This window comes from Dama dama, chromosome 23 (assembly GCF_033118175.1).
Source record: "Dama dama isolate Ldn47 chromosome 23, ASM3311817v1, whole genome shotgun sequence".
In the NCBI taxonomy this organism is placed as follows: Eukaryota; Metazoa; Chordata; class Mammalia; order Artiodactyla; family Cervidae; genus Dama; species Dama dama.
Genome location: NC_083703.1, coordinates 29357900 through 29378249, shown reverse-complemented (window position 1 = coordinate 29378249; position 20350 = coordinate 29357900). Strand labels below are relative to the sequence as shown.

General features: G+C 44.7%; 1 protein-coding gene across 6 annotated transcripts in view; it reads left to right on the top strand.

The window, feature by feature from the left end:
- Nucleotides 1–20350, top strand: part of FRMD4A (FERM domain containing 4A) — a 666577-nt gene that overhangs the window by 518524 nt on the left and 127703 nt on the right. For all 6 annotated transcript variants that reach the window (XM_061126256.1, XM_061126255.1, XM_061126254.1 and 3 more), the window contains exon 5: nucleotides 6936–7020. In XM_061126256.1, the coding sequence (XP_060982239.1) occupies nucleotides 6936–7020 (85 nt within the window). The remainder of the gene's footprint in view (nucleotides 1–6935; nucleotides 7021–20350) is intronic.

Genomic DNA, 20350 nt, shown 5'->3' with positions numbered 1-20350 from the left:
AAATAGAAGGAAAAATATGCCTACTCACCCAAAGAAGTCGCTTTGTCCTTTTTGGGTTTTTTTTTGTTTGTTTTTATTTTTTGACCACAAGACAGGTGGGATCTCATCCCTGATCAGGGATCAAACCCATGATGCCTGTGTTGGAAGCACAGAATGTTTACCACTGGACCGCCAGGGAAGTCCCCTTCGTTTTTTTTTTTTTTAATGGACTTGAGTTTATGCTCAGGATAATTCCTCCATGTCTGGGTGTTCCTTTCATTGTGGATTCTCCAGCCAAGTGTTCTTGGAGCTCTGGTCATCGACACTGTTTGTAGGAAAATAAATAGAAATTATATGTGTCTCTTCAAACCTAGAGTTTCACAAACAATAAACTAAAGTGAGCTACAGAGAAGAAAAAAAAAAGAAAGGAGATGCCAGGAAGCTGTCATCTGGGAGGGGGGATTTTATAGCCGAGTTCACGACCTGCCTGTTGGTGTCTTTCCGGGCTGATTAAGACAACAAGTGCTGTTTCCTGTCACTCACAGTAACAACGATGGTGTGGACCTAAAAGGAGGTGTCCGCTAACCAGAACTCACTAGATCTCAACTGGGTGTCCCAGTTAGGATTCTCGGCACTGTTGAAATTCTCAACATCAGAGATACTTGGCTGCAGAAACTCACAGCAGTATTAATTATCCTTCTCATTACTATCACTCCTTTTTGCTACCAAAAGCCAGCATTCCAAATGTGACATTTGTGTTCATTAAGAAATGAAATCATTGGGCCATTTAATTAACACTTGCCGTAAATAGTCAGTGATTCCCAAGTGCCAAGTGGGGATGTGAGAGGGAAGAGGAGGAGTGAGGGGGCCCGTAGGAGCCCCTAGATGATGTCATCCGGCAGGGTGGTGTTCAGTCTGCCGCCACCTGAGGCTTCTACAGGTTAAGGAGACCGGACTTCCCCAAGGCTCCAGAGCCTTGAGTATTTAATACGCTCAGACATGTAATAGCATAGCACATATGTATTCCCACTTCAGACCATCTGATAAAATGTCCTCGGATTAGCATCATCTGGGTCAGTTTGCGTGTGGCATCAGTTGTGATACTGAGCCAGGTTTACCCTTGGCCCAGAGCACTGTTTCCTTTGACTCAAAAAGAAGCCCTGTGATTCAGTCCTACTGGGAATTCCCTGGCAGTCCAGTGGGTAGGACTTAGTGCTTTCACTGCCCGGGGCCTGGGTTCAGTCCCTGGTCAGGGAACTAAGATGTCACAAGCTGCACAGCATGGGAGAATGAGGAAAAAGATTCAGGCCTATTAAATGTGCTGAAGAATCAGCTTAGGTTTTTTTGTTTTTTTTTAATATTTACTTATTTGCCTGCATTGGGTCTTAGTTGCAGCATGTGGGATCTTTGTTATGGCATGTGGGTTTCTCTAGTTGTGGTACACTGGCTTAGTTGCCCCCAAAGCAACTTAGGTTTCCAACCAGGGGTCAAACCTGCATCCCTGTATTGGAACCACCAGGGAAGTTCCCATGAAGAACCTGTTTTAGAGTGTAGGCCTTATTATTATTCAGGTGACTTGGGGCCAACAGATAAGGATATGGCTAACATTGAAAAGAGAGATTGCTAGTCGGTTCCCAAGAGGAGAGGGTTCCCAGCAGAGTAAAGTGCATGGGGAAGCACCAGGCTCAGCCAGGAAGCAGAGTGAGGGACCAATGGGCAAGGGCCTTTACTGTGGTTTCTGTAGGAATCGATCAGGCGCGGTAAGCAGGCTTAGGATGGGCTAGTTTGAATAACTTCAGCAGCCTCTGGGGGTATGTGGACTCTCCCAAGTTAACCAGTTCTTAGCTCTGAGATAATTAAGGGAGGTGAATAGCAGCCTGGAGTGTGAAATTCCCCTGGGGCAGGTGAAAAAGGTAGTAGGCTTTGGATTGCCCACAGGGTAAGCAAGACCCTAGATGTCAAAGCATCCAGACCCCTCTGTTAATACAGAATCAGACTTGGAATCATCCACACAGACCCTCTGAATATGAGAGACATCATCTGTATCCTTAGGTTTACCCAGAGAGCTGGAATTTTTTTGTGTGAACCCACTCTTAACACTGACATTCCGCACTGGTAGGTAAGCAAATGCAATATCGCCATCTAGTGCCTCAAAGGAGGACCTTTGACAAGGCTCTCAGGAAAAACCAAAAGAGCAGATAAGTGTTAGTCGTTCAGCCGTGCCTGACTCTGCCACCCCATGGACTGTAGCTGGCCAGGCTTCTCTGTCCATGGGATTTTCCAGGCAAGAATACTGGAATGGGTAGCCATTCCTTTCTCCAGGGGATCTTCCCAACCCAGGGATCAAACCCGAGTCTTCTGCATTGCAGGCAGATTCTTTACCATCTGAGTCACCAGGGAAGCCCAAAAGAACAGAACTGGGATCTCAACTTTGAACAGACACTATCAACCTTTCCCATTTCCCTAGAAGTTCTTCTCCCCAAGTGTGTGCTGGGCCTGGGAATGGGATTGAGATGTCTGAGGTTTGTTTTCCTCTGGGCACTTTTGACTCACCAGCTCCCTAGCACAGATGGAAAGTTCAGGATGAATTAAATATCCAGGATTACAGAAGAATAATATGACAGCCCTGGAACTCACTGGGTTTCCCAGGCTGTTTCTTGGTGATAAAGGTTAACAGGAAACTGCTTTCCAGTTTCTGTCAAAAGGAAGTGATTTTTTTTTCCCCTCCACCTCAGAATATAGTTATTTCCTCCACCTTCCTGTCTCTTGTGAAGCCAGAGAACAAATACTACCTCAAAAGGCATAGAATTTGCTATCTAATTTCAGTTCCCCATTATTAGAGAGCTGGAAAGGGAATTGTAATGTTTTTGTTTAATATGCTATTGAAGAAAAAATTGGGAGGGGGTGGGACAGAATGTCTTCACTCCTTAATTGTCAAGCATTAAAATGAATGGTATCGAGACATAAGGCATTGTTTTGAAAATCAAGTTATTTCAGACCCAACATCTTTAGGTTCATAATTATTACAGAACTAAGGTCACTCACTGGCAAATTCCAGAAGCCTCTGCTATTCTCCTGGCTCTAGGATTCAAAGTCATCAACATATCTCTGTGAACAGCTTTGTACGTTCACACTGAGAGAAGGGGCAGAGGGGCAGGGGCTGGGTGTGGAGTGTGGACTGTAAGGACCCCTAATCATTATAAATGGTCTGGGAAATCATTTATTTTTTTTCTCCCTCCTGCATGTCTTTGTCACTCATTTCACTGTTCAGTAAGAACTCCCAACAGTGGCGTATGGAGAGGAGAACAGTTGAAAATCAGAGTTTTTCACTCATAGAAACTTACATGTTATATATGCAGTGGAATACTATTCAGCCATAAAAAAGAACAAAATAATGCTGTTTGCAGCAATATGGATGAAACTAGAGATTATCATACTATGTGGAGTAATTCAGAAAAAGGAAGACAAGTCCCATATGATACCACTTTTATGTGAAATCTAAGCTATGACACAAAAGGAGCTTATCTATGAAACAGAAACAGACTCACAAGATACAGAGGACAGACTTGTGTTTGCCAAGGGGCAGGGAGAGAGGGAGAGGGATGGACTGGACTTGGGGTTTGGTAGCCCGCCAGACTCCTCTGTCCGTGGAACTCTCCGGGCAAGAATGCTGGAGTAGGGTTTCCCTGGTGGCTCAGTGTGGGAGGCACAGGTTCGATCCCTGGTTTGGGAAGATCCCTCGTGCTGCAGAGTAGCTCAGCCAGTGTATCAGAACTGCTGAGCCTGTGCAGAGCGCAGGAGCTGCAACTGCTGAGCCCGTGTGGTGCAGCAACTCCTGAAGCTCTCGCACCCCAGAACCCCTGCTCCACAAGAGAAGCCAGTGCAACGAGGAGCTTGCGTGCTGCATGCAACTAGAGAGTTGCCCCTGCTCTTGCAACTAGAGTAAAGCTCATGCAGCAGCCAAGACCCAGCACAGCCAGAAATTTTTTAAATTATATATAAAAAAAGGAATGCTGGAGTGGGTAACCGTTCCCTTCCCCTGGGGATCTTCCCAACCCAGGAATCAAACCTGGGTCTCCTGCATTATAGGTAGATACTTTACCGTCTGAGCTACCAGGCAACCCCAGATACAAATTGTTACATTTAGAATGGATAAACAGCAAGGTCCTACTGTATAGCACAGGGAACTATATTCAATGTCCTGTGATAAGCCATAATGGAAAAGAATGTTTTTTAAAAAAAAAAAAGAATAAAGAAATAAATTTTTTAAAAATTGTACATGTTGGTGCCAGATCCTGGATTAGTGCTGGAAATGCAAAAATGAATGAGATTGGGTCCCAGCCCTTAAGGAGTCAGCAGCCTAGTGAGAAGGCCTCTCAGGGAACAGGGAATCATGGGACCAGGGGCCACAATAAGCAGAGGGTGTCACCGGAGCCCAGGAGAGGAGATCCTCCATGGGGACTGTCCTCAGAGTCAATGAAAACATGTCATGGCTGAGCAAGGCAGAAGGGAGCAGGAGTGAGCTGGGATCTGCAGCAGGATTGTTCTGGGGGTGAGAGGAATAGCTTGGACACAGGTATAGAGGCAGAATTGATTTGTAATAGGCCACGCTTGCAGGTCTCTGGGCTTCCTTGGGAGCTCAGCTGGTAAAGAATCCACTTGCAATGCAGGAGACCCCAGTTCGATTCCTGGGTCGGGGAGATCCCCTGGAAGAGGACATGGCAACCCACTCTAGTGTTCTTGCCTAGAGAATCCATGGACAGAGGAGCCTGGCGGGCTACAGTCCATGTGGTCGCAAGGAGTCGGAAACACTGAGCGACTAAGCACAGTACTGCAAGTCTCCCAGCTGATCTGGCTTTGCTCTCCCCCAACCCCCTGCCCCAGAGCCCTGAGCCTTTGTCATCCTCCCCTCCCCCACCTGCCTTCCTTTCCCTTCCCTTCCATCTGTCTGCCTTCTTTCCTTCTGATTTTGCTATTCTGACTACCCATTGCCAAGAACCTTTTACAAGGGATGGAGACTTTTAAATGACATCACATTTAACTTGCAGTCAGTCCTCCAGATGCATGGATCAGATGTAAAACCCTGGGATACGTACTGACTGTACTGCACCATTTTATATCAGAGACTTGAGCATCCAAGGGATATCCTTGGGGATGGGATCCTGGAACCAATCCCCTGCCAATACAGAGAGACAACTGTGTTTTGTTTTGAGAAGTAGAATTTGCCACCGCATTTTAAGTCTTTGTTATTAGGAGAGTGAAAGGGGCGCAGCTTTCCAGTTTCTCTGAGACTGCTACAGACCCTTTATGGAGACCTTCATGACCTAAAATGCTTGGTCCAAAAGCAGGAGGCAAGTGCTTTGTTTTTTCGGTAGGGGAAAGGTGTAATCAGCCAGCCTGTTCATTCCCAGGCTTTGCACAAATGAAGATAGTATTGTAATTTCCAAAAATTTTGTAGACCTTTCATGATGGTAATTGTAGGACTAATATTGTGGATTGAAAATATCTACTAATATCTGAAGTTATTCTGGAGTTACTCACAAATTTAACTGAATCTGTGTTGTATTCATCACAACAGCCTCTGTGCATATCTGTGAAATGGTCAAAGATGTTGTTTACTTAGCTGTAGACCAGAGGTTGCAAGGTGGGATGCCGTGGACTTGCCCTAGCCTACACAAACGTGTTGTCTGCCTTATGCAATGTTGGTGTGTTGGTTTTGCTGTTTTTCTTGTTTTTAGTCTCGAAGTCATGTCCGACTCTTTTGCAACCCCATGGACTGTAGCCCATCACCTCCTCTGTCCATAGAATTCTCCAGGCAAGAATACTGGAGTGGGTTGCCATTTCCTGCTCCAGTAGATTTTCCCAGCCCAGGGATCTGCATGCAAGCAGATTCTTTACCACTGAGCCAGCCACCAGGAAGCTCTTAATCTGAATTAGGTTCCAGTACTTGAAAGCAGCAGACATTTTAGGTGGGGAACTGCTGACCGTGTCCTGCTATCTTTTATAGTCTAGCAAGCAGAAGCCCAGCATTACTTGTCCTGAATCACACAGCCCTGGGCGCAGATTACCAGGCTCTTGGCTTCCTCCCCATGACTCCTTCCATCACATCTTAACACTGTTCTGAAAGGCCACAGCACTTGTTTTTTTCTCATTTCAGTTTCCACAAGCCCCCCCCACCAGGAGTTGTCACCCCTTCTCAGAACCTCCTCCCCTCCAAGGCTCTGCGTGCCAATCATTTCCTTCTCCCCTGCCATCCCGGCTCCCTCAGTACAGCTGATCCTGAGACAAGTACAAGTGCCTTATCTAATTAGGGAATTGAATAAACTCCAGAATCAACTTGTAAAGACTTATTGAATGCAAACTTAAATAATTTCAGCATGTGTCATCTTGAAAAAAAATCGCATAAGCTTCATCTGCATAAGAATCCAATTTTCATTTGGCTTCATGTTCATGAATATCACAGTGTTAAGAACACCAGCCCCAGCCTTCTGGATGTGGAGATATCAAATCCCACCTTGCTGTCTTCAGAAGATCTGTCGTAACCATTTCAAAGAAAAATAAGGCCCTTTATTCGACTAAGCAAAAGAAATTATCTTTTAAAACTCCAACTTAACAGTGATTAGGACAGAAAGTAATATCATGGAAGCAAGTGACATTGTTAAAAAAAAAAAAAAATTGGGAACAGGTAAGGGAAATAGAAGTAAATGGTCAAGTTCAAGTTTACTCCTGGAGGCTGACGGCAAACCTGGCTCCTAGCTATGGAAAGGGCTGTCAGTCTTGATGGTCCTAATCCACTATAAATAAAACTTGAAAAGCACTAAGGAACTGATGACTTTTTCTTTTGTTCCTGTTGGGTTGGAAGTCCTCATCCTCCAGTCAGATCATGTAACTCAGACTTGATTTTCTGGCTCATCGGTTGGTGTGTCTGTGGTTCATTGGTAGCTGTTCTCTTGTAGGTTCTATATTGAGAGCATCTCATACCTGAAGGACAATGCCACCATCGAGCTTTTCTTCCTGAATGCCAAGTCCTGCATCTACAAGGTAAGAACTACTTCTTCCTGTTTGGAGTTTTCTGTTGAAATCTGAAAGTCTCCTTTGTAGCTGGGAATCCCAGCTTGCTGCCCTTAATGCGATGCTATTGATTAGTAGAAGTGCGAGTCTGCGACCCCATGGACTATAGCCCTCACAGGCTCCTCTGTCCAATGGATTCTCCAGGCGAGAATATTGGAGTGGGCTACCATTTCCTTCTCTATGGGATCTTCCTGACCCAGGGATTGAACTCCGGTCTCCTGCATTGCATCCACTACTTCTATTGATTAGTAGAAGTAATTTCTAAATTAATGGCTATAAATAAATGAGAACTCCAAGGAGCTAAAGCTATCGAGTGTTTATAACATGACTCCTTCCAACCTGTAACCATGTTATGGCTCCTTGGAGGTGTTTCTCAACTTGATTAGGAGTCTCCTTAACTTGGCAACTGTGACCTAAGAAGGGAAACCCAGACTAGTGTGACAAATGCACTAGGTCTCATAAGGATAAATGAGCCTCTTATAACCAAATGCATGTATATTTAATCATTTCTGGATATTCTGGAAGTATCTCTCAAAAGGATGCTGTTGGTACTTTGGGTGGGACAACTGTTTAAATTTATTTATTGAAGTCTAGCTGATTTAGTGGGGGACAGGGAAGCCTGGCATACTGCAGTTCATGGGGTCGCAAAGAGTCGGACCCGACTTAGTAACTGAAAAAGAACAAGAAGTTGATTTACAATGTCTTTGCTGTACAGCAAAGTGATTCATTTATACAGATATTCATTCATTTTTGTATTCTTTCCCATTGTGGTTTATCCCGGAATACTGAATATCATTCCCTGCACGGTGCAGTAAGGGCTCTTGTTTTTCCATTCTATATATAGTAGTTTGCATCTGCTAATCTCAAGCTCCCAATCCATCCCTTCCCACCCTGACCCTCTTATCAACCACTATTCTCTATGGCAATGGGACATTTTTTTAACTGTGATAAAATTTACCATGGTAACCACTGATAAGTGTATATTAACACCTAACAGGTATCACATGTTTACCTTGTGCAACCACCCTTACCATCTATCCACAGAACTCCTCATCTTACTAAACTGAAACTCTGTATCCCTTAAACAATAATTCCCTATTCTCTGGCAACTTCCATCCTACTTTCTATTTCTCTGTATTTGATTATTCCAGGTCCCTCACATAAGGGGACTCCTGCAATATTTGACCTTCTGTGTCGGGTTTATTTCAGTTAGCATAATGTCCTCAAGGTTCATCCATATTGTATCATGTGTCAGAATTTCCTTCCTTTTTACAGCTAATATTCCATTGTATGCATTTTCCACCTTTTGTTTATTCATCCATCCATGAGTGGATACTTGCATTACTTTCACTTTTTGGTTGTTAGGAGTAATGCGGCTATGAACATTGTTGTTCAGTCACTCAGTCGTCTCCGACTCTGCAACCCCACAGACTGCAGCATGCCAGGCTTCCCTGTCCTTCACTATCTCCTGGAGTTTGCCCAAACTCACATCCATTGAGTCAGTGATACCATCCAACCATCTTATCCTCTGTCACCCCCTTCTCCTCTTGCCCTCAATCTTTCCCAGCATCAGGGTCTTTTTCGGTAAGTCGACTCTTCATATCAGGTGGCCAAAGTATTGGAGCTTCAGCTTCAGCAGCAGTCCTTCCAGTGAATATTCAGGGTTGATTCCCTTTAGGGTTGGCTGGTGTGATCTCCTAGATGTCCAAGGGACTCTCAAGAGCCTTCTCCAAAACCACAATTCGAAAGCATCAATTCTTCAGCCTCCTTTAAGGTTCACCTCTCACATCCGTATGTGACTACTGAGAAAACATAGGTTTATAAGTTTCTATTCATATCCCTGCTTTCACTTGTTTGGGGTGAATACCCAGAAGTGGAATTGCTCAATCATGTGGTAATTCTGTTTTTCAGTTTTTTAGGACCTGCCTTACTGCTTTCCATAAAGACTGCATCATTTTATATTCCCACCAACAGCACATAAAGATTCCAAATTTGCACATCCTCACCAACACTTACTATTTTCTGGGTTTTCAAAAAAAAACCAAACAAACAGCCATCCTAGTAGTGTTAGGCGATCTCTCTTTGTGGCTTTGATTTGTGTTTCCCTGATGATTAGTGATGTTGAGCATCATCTCGTGTGCTCCCTGGCCATTTGTATGTCTTCTTTAGGGCCACGTCTCTTCATGGGACAGTTCTTAATTGAGTGGGACAGTCTCTTGCATCCAATTCCCCATATTCTTGTAGTGTTTCCTTTCACTGGATAACCCAAAATGCCCACAGAAAATTTTGAGGACACACTCCATCCTGGGGTTGAGAACCGTAACTAGGACAATGTATTTAAAGTAAAGACCCACTCTGCACCCACCAACAAACCTCCTTCTGTCTCATGAGTGCAGCCTTAGGCCAGCTCATTAACAGCCAGGGAGAGGGATTGCTGATACCTACTCCCGTGGCACCGTGGCGGGCTTGGCGCTGAGTGCTCTCTGTAAGTTATGTGGCTGAAACTTTGCACCATCTCTGAAGTGAATACTGTTCTTTATCCTAGCTTTCTCTGTGAGGCAGCTGAGACACAGGGTGGTTATGAGATTCACCAGGGTTGCATATCGACTGAATGGCTGACGCTGGCAGCCTGACTCAGGATCACAGAGCTCAGCCTTTGGGCTGCACTGTGCCCGTGCGGCCAAACCCTCCACAGAGAACTTCAAAGCCAGGTACACCTGTTGTGACATGGTCAATGGCTGTGTTCAAAGGAGTTCCCATCCTGCTGCCTATACTTTTCCTGCTTAACTAAACCCAGCTCTGAGGGACTGCAGCAACCCACCACACGTCGAAGCACACACATGAGACTTGAAATGGTCTATCAGCCATCACTTTTCCTTCTAGAATGATTTCAGCACCTCACTGTACAAAATATTTCCACCAAATGCAAGTGTTCAAAATCCTGGAGGCTATGGTAGTGATCAAATTCAACCTGTGAAAGAACCTCACTCGCTGACAGTTGCTGAATCAGGACTTAACCTGAGCTCAAGCTCAGGGTACTCTGAGTAGAGTATTTGGGGATTTTGCTAAATGGCAGCACAAAGATACTAAATGTCGTTCTAGGGATTTGTGGTTTTCTTTCTCTCTCTAAACCTCATTTTCTCACTATAAAGTGAAAATAATACCAGCCTTACTTATCTCATAGGTAGCAAGTGTCTGATGGCCTTTGCTTAGTCCATGTGAAAGCAGTTTGAAAGAAATAAACAGTGAGGACTTGTCCACAAGGGGGCAGACTTGGGCAGTAGATACTTAGAAAGTTGCTACTGGTGTGAGATCGCCATCAACCCTGGCAAGTGAAAAGTTGCCCCCAGATTGTGCTTATCCAGGCCCCTGGGTTAAGAGAGCAAACATGGTTTCTCTCAGAGTTGTTCAGTTCAGTCTAGTCACAGATGCTGAGCTGAAGGTGATGACTTCGGTGTTTCTGAATCATGATCACAGAGGTTTCTGGGATTAATGGGAAATAAAAAGAAATTCCCAGAACCAAATATTATAGGTTCCCCAAGTGGAGGAGGTGATACATTAGGAACAAGCTACATATAGGGTCCAGGATGCCCATAGCATCAGCCCGCCTACAGACCTGAGTGCCCTTCTAGAGCCCCCGCTCTCTCTTCTCAGCATCTGTCCTGGAGTGTAGTGAGTCCTGCCAGTGAGCCGGAGATGGCTTTTCTGATGGTGACAAAGGAGATGGAATCACGTCACAAGGCCACCTGTCTCTCATCATCAAAAAGAATATTTTTATTTGCATAATTGACACAGCATATAAAATTTTCCTTTTAATTTTATTGGAGTATAGTTACAATGCTGTGTTATTTTCAGTATACAGCAAAATGATTCAGTTATATATATATTCATTCTTTTTTAGGTTCTTTTCTCATATAGGCTATCCCAGAATATTGAGTAGAGTTCCCTGTGCTATACAGTAGATCCTTGTTGGTCATCTGTCTTATATATCATAGTGATTGTTGTTGTTCAGTTGCTCAGTTATGTCAGATTCTTTGTGACCCCAGGGACTGCAGCATACCAGGCTTCCCTTCACTATCTCCCAGAGTTTGCTCAAACTCATGTCCATTGAGTTGGTGATGCCATCCAACCATCTCATCCTCTGTCGTCCCCTGCCTCTCCTGCCCTCAGTCTTTCCCAGCATCACGGTCATTTTCAATGAGTTGGCTCTTCACATAGGTGGCCAAAGTTTTGGAGCTTCAGCATCAGTCCTCCCAATGAATATTCAGGCTTTATCTCCGTGCATAAAGGTGTGCGTATGTTTATCCCAAGCTCCTGATTTATCCCTCCACCACCACGTTTCCTCTTTGGTAACCGTAAGTGTGTTTTCTATATCTTTAAGTCCTTTCTGTTTTGTAAATAAGTTCATTTGTTTCATTTAAACATTTCTTTCACATATATTATGTTATGTGAGACACTCAAGTGAGATGGAATCATCGCATTTACTGAGGGAGGAAAGTGGTGTTGGAGAGAGTTAATAACTTAGTCAAAGACAAGGAACCTGAAGTGGTGGAACAGGCTTGGCACCACTGTAAATATGCAAAGATGGCAGGAGGCTCTGGAGCAGAGTGATTCTGATTAGGGATTTGGATTCCTGGGTTCCTTCCTACCTCTGCGTCTTAGCAACTGCAATAAATGTGGACACCTTCTGTGATGTCTCCAAGCTTCATTTTCCTCTTCAGTTGAACAACAATATTAAAAAACCCAAACCCACCAGCTTCTTGGGAAGATTAAGCGAGATAGACTTGAATGTGGCCAGCACCCCACCAGGCACATTATTAGCTCCCATTGAGGTAGAATTGCTCCCTTGGAATCAGACCCAAGTTCCTCCTGGCTGCAGTCTTCTGTGTGCCGCCTGCACTGCCCTCTTGCGACTTGAGGAACCCGAGAGCAGGGCCAGACACATCCCTGGCGAGTGATGCTGATACTGGCTGACCCAGCACCCTCCCTGTGGCTTGGGAAGCAATTCCTACAATGTACTAGAATCGAAATCTACGTTGTTCAGATACAATAAGCTGTTCATTCCTGCTTCCTCCAACTTATTTCACTCACTTAAAAAAAAAAAAGATTATTATTTTTTTAAATATTTATTTATTTGTTTGGCTGGGCCAGATCTTAGTTGCAGCTTGCGGGATCTAGTTCCCCGACGAGGGATTGAACCAGGACCTCCTGCATTGGGAGCACAGACTCTTAGCCACTGGACCATCAGGGAAGTCCTTCATCCACTTTTAACACATTAATGTTTATGCTTATCTAAGTAATATATGATATGGTTTAAAAGTCAAGAGGCTGTTTATGAAAAAGAGCCCACCCCCCACCACTTCCAACAATTTTAGCTGTTTCTTCTGGTATTTGCCTCTCTCTGCTTCTAAATAATTGGGACAGGGTCTTATTCCTTGATTTATCCATTTTTTATATAGGTGAGGACTGAGGTCTCCTATGCACCCACCCACACTTTCCCCTTCCCATTTCTGTCAGTGTGGTGATACCACAATCCTAGGCAAAAGACATACCCATCAGCATTACCATTATTATGACTAACCCAAGTAGCATCCTAGGGTTTCAATTCCTTTATAGACAACCGGTTATTTTACCTAAAGGTAATAGCCATTTTGCCATTACTTGCTTTAGTTTCTATACATCCATCTTTTTTTCCCCAAAAGCTCCTACAGATTTTCAAATGTCTACTGACGTTAATTTCCATATACATCAGGTAATTCATCTGTTCCTCTCTTTGGCTGGGTTTTTTGTTGTTGCCTTTGTTGTTCTTCCTGGGACCTCCCTTTTGGAGCGCTCTGTCCTTCTGCTCTTGTCTGAATGTAGCCTCATTTGCAGCCCTCAGCCCAGGATGTCCTCGTTTCTGTCCCATCTTTCCTTCACCCCAACTCTGGAGTAGGTACTTTGCTTCCTGGGTCCCAGGTCTTCCTGTGTTTTTACACTTTTGTTTCACTGGAGAACGTCCTGCACTGACCCAGGGAAAACGTATATGGGAAGTAAAATGTTGGGGTCCTTGCACACCTGAAAAAGTCTTTGTTTTACCTTCACATCTGACTTCATAGTTTGACTGGATGTGAAAATACAGAATGACCTCTCTCAGTATATCACAGGTGTTGCGGCAGAGTCTTCAAGAGTTGCTCTGGGGAAGTCTGTGTCTGTAAGTGGACACTGTAAGTGGACTGCCCCCACCATGACCTCCATGGGATCTGTTAGGATTTCCTTCTGTTCCCCTTTATCTGAAATTGCAGGATGGTGTGCCTTGAAGTAGGTCTTGGTAAACCCGCTGTGTTGTGTAGATGGACACTTTTTAGTCTGGAGATTCATATTCCTCTTCATTTCTGGCAGGTTTTTGGTATTATTTCTTGTATGATATCTCTCTGTTTCCTCTCTGCCCTCCTTCTGGAGCCACCATTAATCAGAGGCTGGGCACGACCTCCTGCTTTGACATCTCATTTCTCCTATTTTCCTTCTTTGTCATTTTGCTCTACTTTCTAGAAGATTTTCCTCAATGTTATCTTTAATCTCCTCTATTAACCTTTGCTATCATGCTTTGAATTTCTCAGACTTACTTCATATTAACTGATTTTTCTTTAGATACATATAATCCTATTATTGTCTTTGAACCAAATATCCCCTTATCTCTCCAGTAATATTAATTATCATGCACATTCTGTTTCTTTTCAGTTCTTTTTGTTTGCTGTTGATTTATTTTGGTCTCTGTCTTTTATGTGGGCTTCCCAAAAGGCGCTAGTGGTAAAGAACCTGCCTGCCAATGCAGGAGACATAAGAGACACCGGTTTAATCCCTGGGTCAGGAAAATCCCCTGGAGGAGCGCATGACAACCCAGTCCAGTATTCTTGCCTGGAGAATCCCATGGACAGAGGAGCCTGGCAGGCTACAGTCCATGAGATTGCAAAGAGTCAGACATGACTGAAGTGACAGAGCAAGCATGCGCTCTGCCTTTTATGTAGGGGGCTTTCCATCCATAACTAAGAGTGAGACCCTCAAAAGCTCCCATTGCCCAGGTGGAGATGGGCCCCTGTGTCTGTGTCCCGTGGCAAGCTCGTTCTTTCAGCAGGAACCCCAAGTATCAGTGCTTGGGGTCTTTTCTCGTGACTCTTCATTGCCTTATTTCACTCCTGGGATGTCAGCTCCCACTGTAGCATCTGGGGGAGGGAGTGGCCTCCACTGGGGTGTAGACCTCCTTTTTAATCCCTGATCTCTCTGCCCACGTCATCCCAGCTTCCTATGTATCATCTTCTCCAGAGAACCAACCTCTTATCTCTTCAACAGCACAAAAATGAGGGAAGGTGTTTTGTTTATTTATCTTGTCATTTTCCCCAAACCACGAATGCCAGCTCCCACCCTCCACTCTTCCTTCACCAGGAGGCAGAAAACATAACTACAGTGGCTCCTCTCTCACTTCTCCTTTCTTTTCAGTCCCCCTATTTTCTACCAAAAGAGCAGGAAATAACAGTCATAATCTGTCCAGGATGCAGAACGTTAGAATCCGGTCACCAGTGACCAGGGCTGGAAGTATTGGCTTTAAGTGGAGCAGGAGGAGGTTTAGAAAGGGGTCACTGATGCCCCATGTGGCCATTTTGCTCCAATAGCGTTTCTGTTGTTTTTCAACTTGGTTGTGTTTCAGGTGGATGATGGAAAGGAAATTTATGGCCAAGGGATGGATAAAACTCATTCAGAAATGTGTGTCTGGTTCCTAGGAAAACTCACATGGGAAGTGGGCCTGGGATGATGTGTGTTTCCTAGGAAGCGACACAGGAAACCAGAGCTCCTCCTGCCAGGCTTTCCATCTGGCCGTCTCTCTCCTGGGATATGGCTTCCTCTGTCAACTGGAGAGGCCCATCAGTTAGTCTGGCCAGGGGACAATGGACTTGTCATGCTAGAGTGAGCGATGGGGTGGACATGGACTCTAATCCCAGCACTTTCCCCACCTTCAGGATGGAATCCTGCCTGCTTGGAATTCTCCACTGGCAGAGTGAGATTTCTGTCAAAAATTAGTTGCTGCAATCATTTTCAAAAGCTTTGCAATACAACAATTTCTAGGTCATGAAATGCCAAGTGTTTTTTTCAATTTTTAGGAAGAAGGGTTCCCTTAGATGGTAGATCTTAAAGTTATAAGGAAATAGAGAACTCTGCAGTCCAGCCTCTAGGTGTCTTCCTGTCTCTTCCAAGAGACAGGAAGAGAGGGTCACAGGCTGAAGGACCTTACACTGCTATTCAGTCCCTCGTAGGAGTTATCTGATCCTCAGGTGACTTAAGTTGGGTGGAGTAAGGGACTGGTCAAGATGACTAGCTGCCTTGTTATGAATCTCACATTTAAACTGAAGGGGATGATCATCCACTCTTTAAGTGAATCCACCCATCACATTTAAATGCTTGATCTCAAAATGTATCTTGTCATTATAACCAAAGAGGCAGGACCCCTGGTCACCATCTGAAGATGCACAGAAATATGTCTTATTGGGTTGGAGGAAAAAGTTGGCACTAAGTACATTTTGATAATCATCTTCTCTTGACGTATCACTGAACCAGGTGCATAGTCAATGCTCAGGGAATTAGCAAGTTTGGAGCCTACATGTCTCCATTGAGAAGAGCGTGTTAAAAAAAGCTTAAAATCCCTCCTTTGTGCTGGGGTCTTGTCCAGCCTTCTGCGCTGAGATGTCCCCATTGAACTGAGAACATATGATTAAAGTTTGAACAGTCATCCCTGGTCCATATTTGCTACTTGGATCTAAGTACCATTTTCTTACTGAAATTGAAATAAGCAGTCTTTATCTAAGATCTTCCAGGAGGTTTGCTAATGAGCAGATAATATCTCTTCTGAAGATGAGAGAAACAAAAGCCCAGAATCAAGTCCCACAGGACAAAGGAACCAATGTAAACATTCATCTCAGACTCACAGAATCCCAGTCCTTATCTCTTAGATGGATGCATGCCGGCTTGGTGTGTGTGCTCACATGACAGGGAGAGGAAGGGAAAGAAGACAGAGAGGGACTTCCCTCTTCAGCTCTCTAGAAAGAAACTCACACAGACCCATCATCTGGGCTGTGCCTGTGATCTCCATAGGAGAGAGTCCTCAAGATCATGAAATGCAGTGTATACCGTGGACACTGGGAGAAATCCCCAGGCCACCAAGTGCGAGTGCCCCAGACAAACATGAAGTGACTTGATGGATGAAAATCTGGCAAAGGGCTCAGAAAGAGGAATTGTGCAAGACCACATCAGTCTCATCCTGCACCCCAGCCCCCTCACTGCCTGGGGGCACCTTCCTGTAGCCACTGCGGGTTGTGCAATGAGACGGGGCAGTCACCGGGCACAGCGAGGCTGAGTGTGGGTGTGAGGACCCACTGGGGTGATATACACGGTGACCAACATATAGACACGTGTAGACACACACTTGCACAATGCTTCCCACCTCTTTTTTTTAAAAGTCTTCTTAAAGATTCCAATAAATTCTAAAACATAAATGCTAAAAAAAAAAAATGAACAAAACTGTGAACAGAACAGAGATTCTGTTGAGTTCAGATGATCCGTAAAGACCAGGGAACAAAAAAAATAATAATACAGACTTGATCTTTGTGGTGTATCTTAGAGTGTCCACATCACCTGTACAGTTCCACTTCACCAGACTCAGTACAGTACTTGAAAAAGAAATTGTTCTCCTGGGAGTTCCTTGGCCATAGGTTTGACCCCTGGTCAGGGAACTGAGTTCCCACAAGTCACAAGGCATGGCCAAGGAGGAAGGAGTGAAGAAAGAAAGAAAGAAAAGAAAGTGTTTTCCTCATTCTACTGATGAGAAAACTGAAACTCGAAGAGGTCCGGTGATGTATTTATTCAAAGTCCCAAAGTAGAAAGTGTCTTAAAGAGGATGGCAAGAAACCATCTTCTTCAGGCGTTTTGTGGGTGCAAAGAAAGATGGTTATTACAATGGGTGAAGATTTTACTAGGAAAACTATTGGACAACCCTGAAGGTTGTTTTGCTTGAACTTTGCAGAGGTCATCCTCATGGAAATCTCCTCAACCTACCATGTGGTTGCTTATCATCTTTTCTGTTATAATTCTTTCATGAATCTTCCATGAAAGCTGGAATTTCTCTCATTCCTGACCATGGAGGAATGTTTTTTGTTAAGATTCTCAGTTGAGTCTGAAGACCACCACGAAGGTCCCTGGAGCAAGGTAATCGTGATGAGTTCCTCCAGCTTTCAGGACTTTTGGAGAATGTCCATAACACCTGCCATTTGGGGGTCTCATGGGGCTCTTTCTTTGGAACACTTGGAGACCCTCAAAGTAGAAATCTTTCTGAGAATATTGTTAACTCTGAGACTGCTGATAAATGACCTCAAGCCTCTTCCTTTAGCGACTTAATCACCTGGGATAAAATCTTGTGGAGTGGGAGAAAGTGGCATCATCTTCCCAGCCCTGTCTGAACATACACACACACACCCTTGCAGAGTCACATTTTGTCTTTGCATACCATGTATCAAAAGATCAGAGAAAGCAGCATGCATTATTCAGTAGAAAAAGTGTAACAGTGCTTTCCTGGTGGCTCAGGGGTAAAGAATCCCCTGCCAATACAGCAGACACAGGATTCAATCCCTGGGTTGGGAAAATCCTCTAGAGAAGGAAATGACTACCCACTCCAGTATTCTTGGCTGGGAAATTCCATGTACAGAGGAGCCTGGCGGGCTACAGCCCATGGGATCACAGAGTTGGACACAATCAGACACAATTTAGCGTCTAAAAAACAATACAGTAAAAACATATCCAAAGGACCTGTGAACTCCGTGACATCACTTTCCCTCCTATCAGCATCTCCCTCTTACCAGTGAATCTCAAAAGAAAATGACTCCATGCCCTTCAGACCACCTTGGATTCCCAAGGAAGACTAGCTCAGCAGACAGCCCTGCTCTGCAGATCCCCCACCCCAATGGCTCTCGGAGCCCTGGAGATACAAAGGAATGTCGCACGTTCAGCCCGTGGGTGGTGCCAGATGGGAAAGCACCCGTACCCCTTCCTTGAAGGGCCTTCTGCTCCCTATCCTTCTCTGATTCATCCTCTGTCAAAGGAAAACCCAGCGCCCCAAGAAAGCACAAGGTTTTCGCATGCACTCTTTGCGGTCTTCTTCAGTTAATCTGCTCTGCTTGAGCAGAAACACTTGAAAGAAGCCCCCTCTGTTCAAGAAAAGCCAGATAAGGAAAAGGTGGAAGGTGGAGTCATCTCTCGAATGTTCTGTGGGAAGTGGACGCCTGGAAACATCTGTCCACTCCTCCCCATGGGGACTCAGCTCTCGGGGTTCGAGGCACAGTGGGAAATGTGTGGTGTGGGCAGGAAGCCTAGAGCTCTGCTACATCTCAGGGGAGTTTTAAAGGTAAAAGTCACCTGGCAGGGCCAGGGATGCAAAAGGGAAGGTTTCATCCTTTGTAAACCTTGTGTTGTAAACAGACCTCAGGGAACTGGGCAGACTGCATAGTAGGAAAGAATTTTCTTCCCAGTTGGAGGATCTCTTCCCCTGGCCCCCATTCCCCAGTCCTAGATTGGGTCTTATAAACACCATTTAGATCTCTGAACTGACTTCTCTGAGGACAGACAATGTGGTGATTTTTTCTTTTTTTAAGATTTATTTTTTATTTTTGGCTGTGCTGGGTCTTCGTTGCTGCTCCCAGGCTTTCTCTAGTTGCAGCAGTCGTGGGCTACTCTTTGTTGCAGTGCACAGACTTCTTATTGTGGTGTCTTCTCTTATGGAGCATGGGCTCTAGGGACATGGTCTTCTGTAGTTGCTGCACATGGGCTTAGTTGCTCCGTAACATGTGGAATCTTCCCGGACCAGGGATGGAACCAATGTCCCCTGCATTGATAGGCAGATTCTTAACCAGTAGATTATCAGGGAAGCCTAATGCTGTGATTCTTGAACTCAATATTAAACAGAATCGGTGAGAAGGAATACTGCAGCTCTCTTTCTCATCAGATTTTACAAAAGTGGGGGGATGTCTGGGCCACCTTATTTTTCAATCCTTTTTCCTCTTACTGATCACGTTCTGGCTCTCAGTGTTTTTAATATCTTCACTGGGAGATGGTCAAGAACAGAGAAGGTGGAAACTCACCCCGTTTAGAGTTGCTAGTTTTCTTTTACCCTAAGGACACATGCAGTTGGTAAGAAAGAATTCATATAAATCAGGTCAGTGTTAAATGGGCATCTTAGGTAGCTTGACTCTGAAAAATGGTACATTACAATTAATGTTGCCCCATGACTAGGGAATGGCAGTTCCCCCCAGGACTGCAGAATGGACTGTGCAAAACCAAATCAATTAGAAAATGACCACCGTCCACCCTCCCCACATTTGTCCCCTCCCCAAAGGTGTGGATGTTTTCCTTTAGCAGATGAGTCGAGTAATGAACTAAAAACCATGTGCACATGTTCCAGGGCTGTTCCTGATGGTTGGTTTTAAGTTGGCCTCTCCTGGGATGTTAACTATTAGCCACTGTTGACCATCGCCTGCAACCTCGGTGTAAATGTTTGACAGAGCACACACACCGATACACCCACAAGCACACACTGGTGACTTCAGGAAGTCGATTGGTGGGAATGGAAAAGCATATAGTGCGAGTAGAAATGATCCATTGTGGAAACCCTGGACAGTGTTTCTGTTAAATCATTTGTCCACTGTTAAATGATTTACATTCAGATGGGACCTGGTAATCCCAGGACTGCAATTCCAGGCATTCCTCCACCCTCCAGCACTGACAGTCTGTATCAATTACAGTGGCCGTAAAGCTCTTTCAGCTGGTTAAGCATAAAGAATTATTGTCCCCGATCCATCCACGTCTCTCTTAGCTCGCACTCCTAGGTAGTTTGGTAGCAAACATTATTATCCATCTTTGAAATTCCTAAACCTGAAGGAGCCTGCAGGATATCCTCCCCTCTAAAGATATAGGTGTGCTTTAGTGCATTGTTTTGAAATACAGGGGCAAGTCCTGGACCACACAAAAATCTTCAGAAAATCCATGAATCAGAATTTGGTTTACAATTCAAAGAAAAGTAACTTGTTTTGGTTGTGCTGGGTCTTCATTGCTGTGCTCAGGCTTGCCCTAGTTGTAGCAAGCAGGGCTAGTTTAGCTGCAGTGGCTTCTCTCTTTGCGGAGCACCAGCTCTAGGGTGCAGGCTTCAGCAGTTGTGGCACATGGGCTTAGTTGCTCTGCAGCATGTGAGATCTTCCCAGACCAGGTATCAGATCTGTGTCCCCTG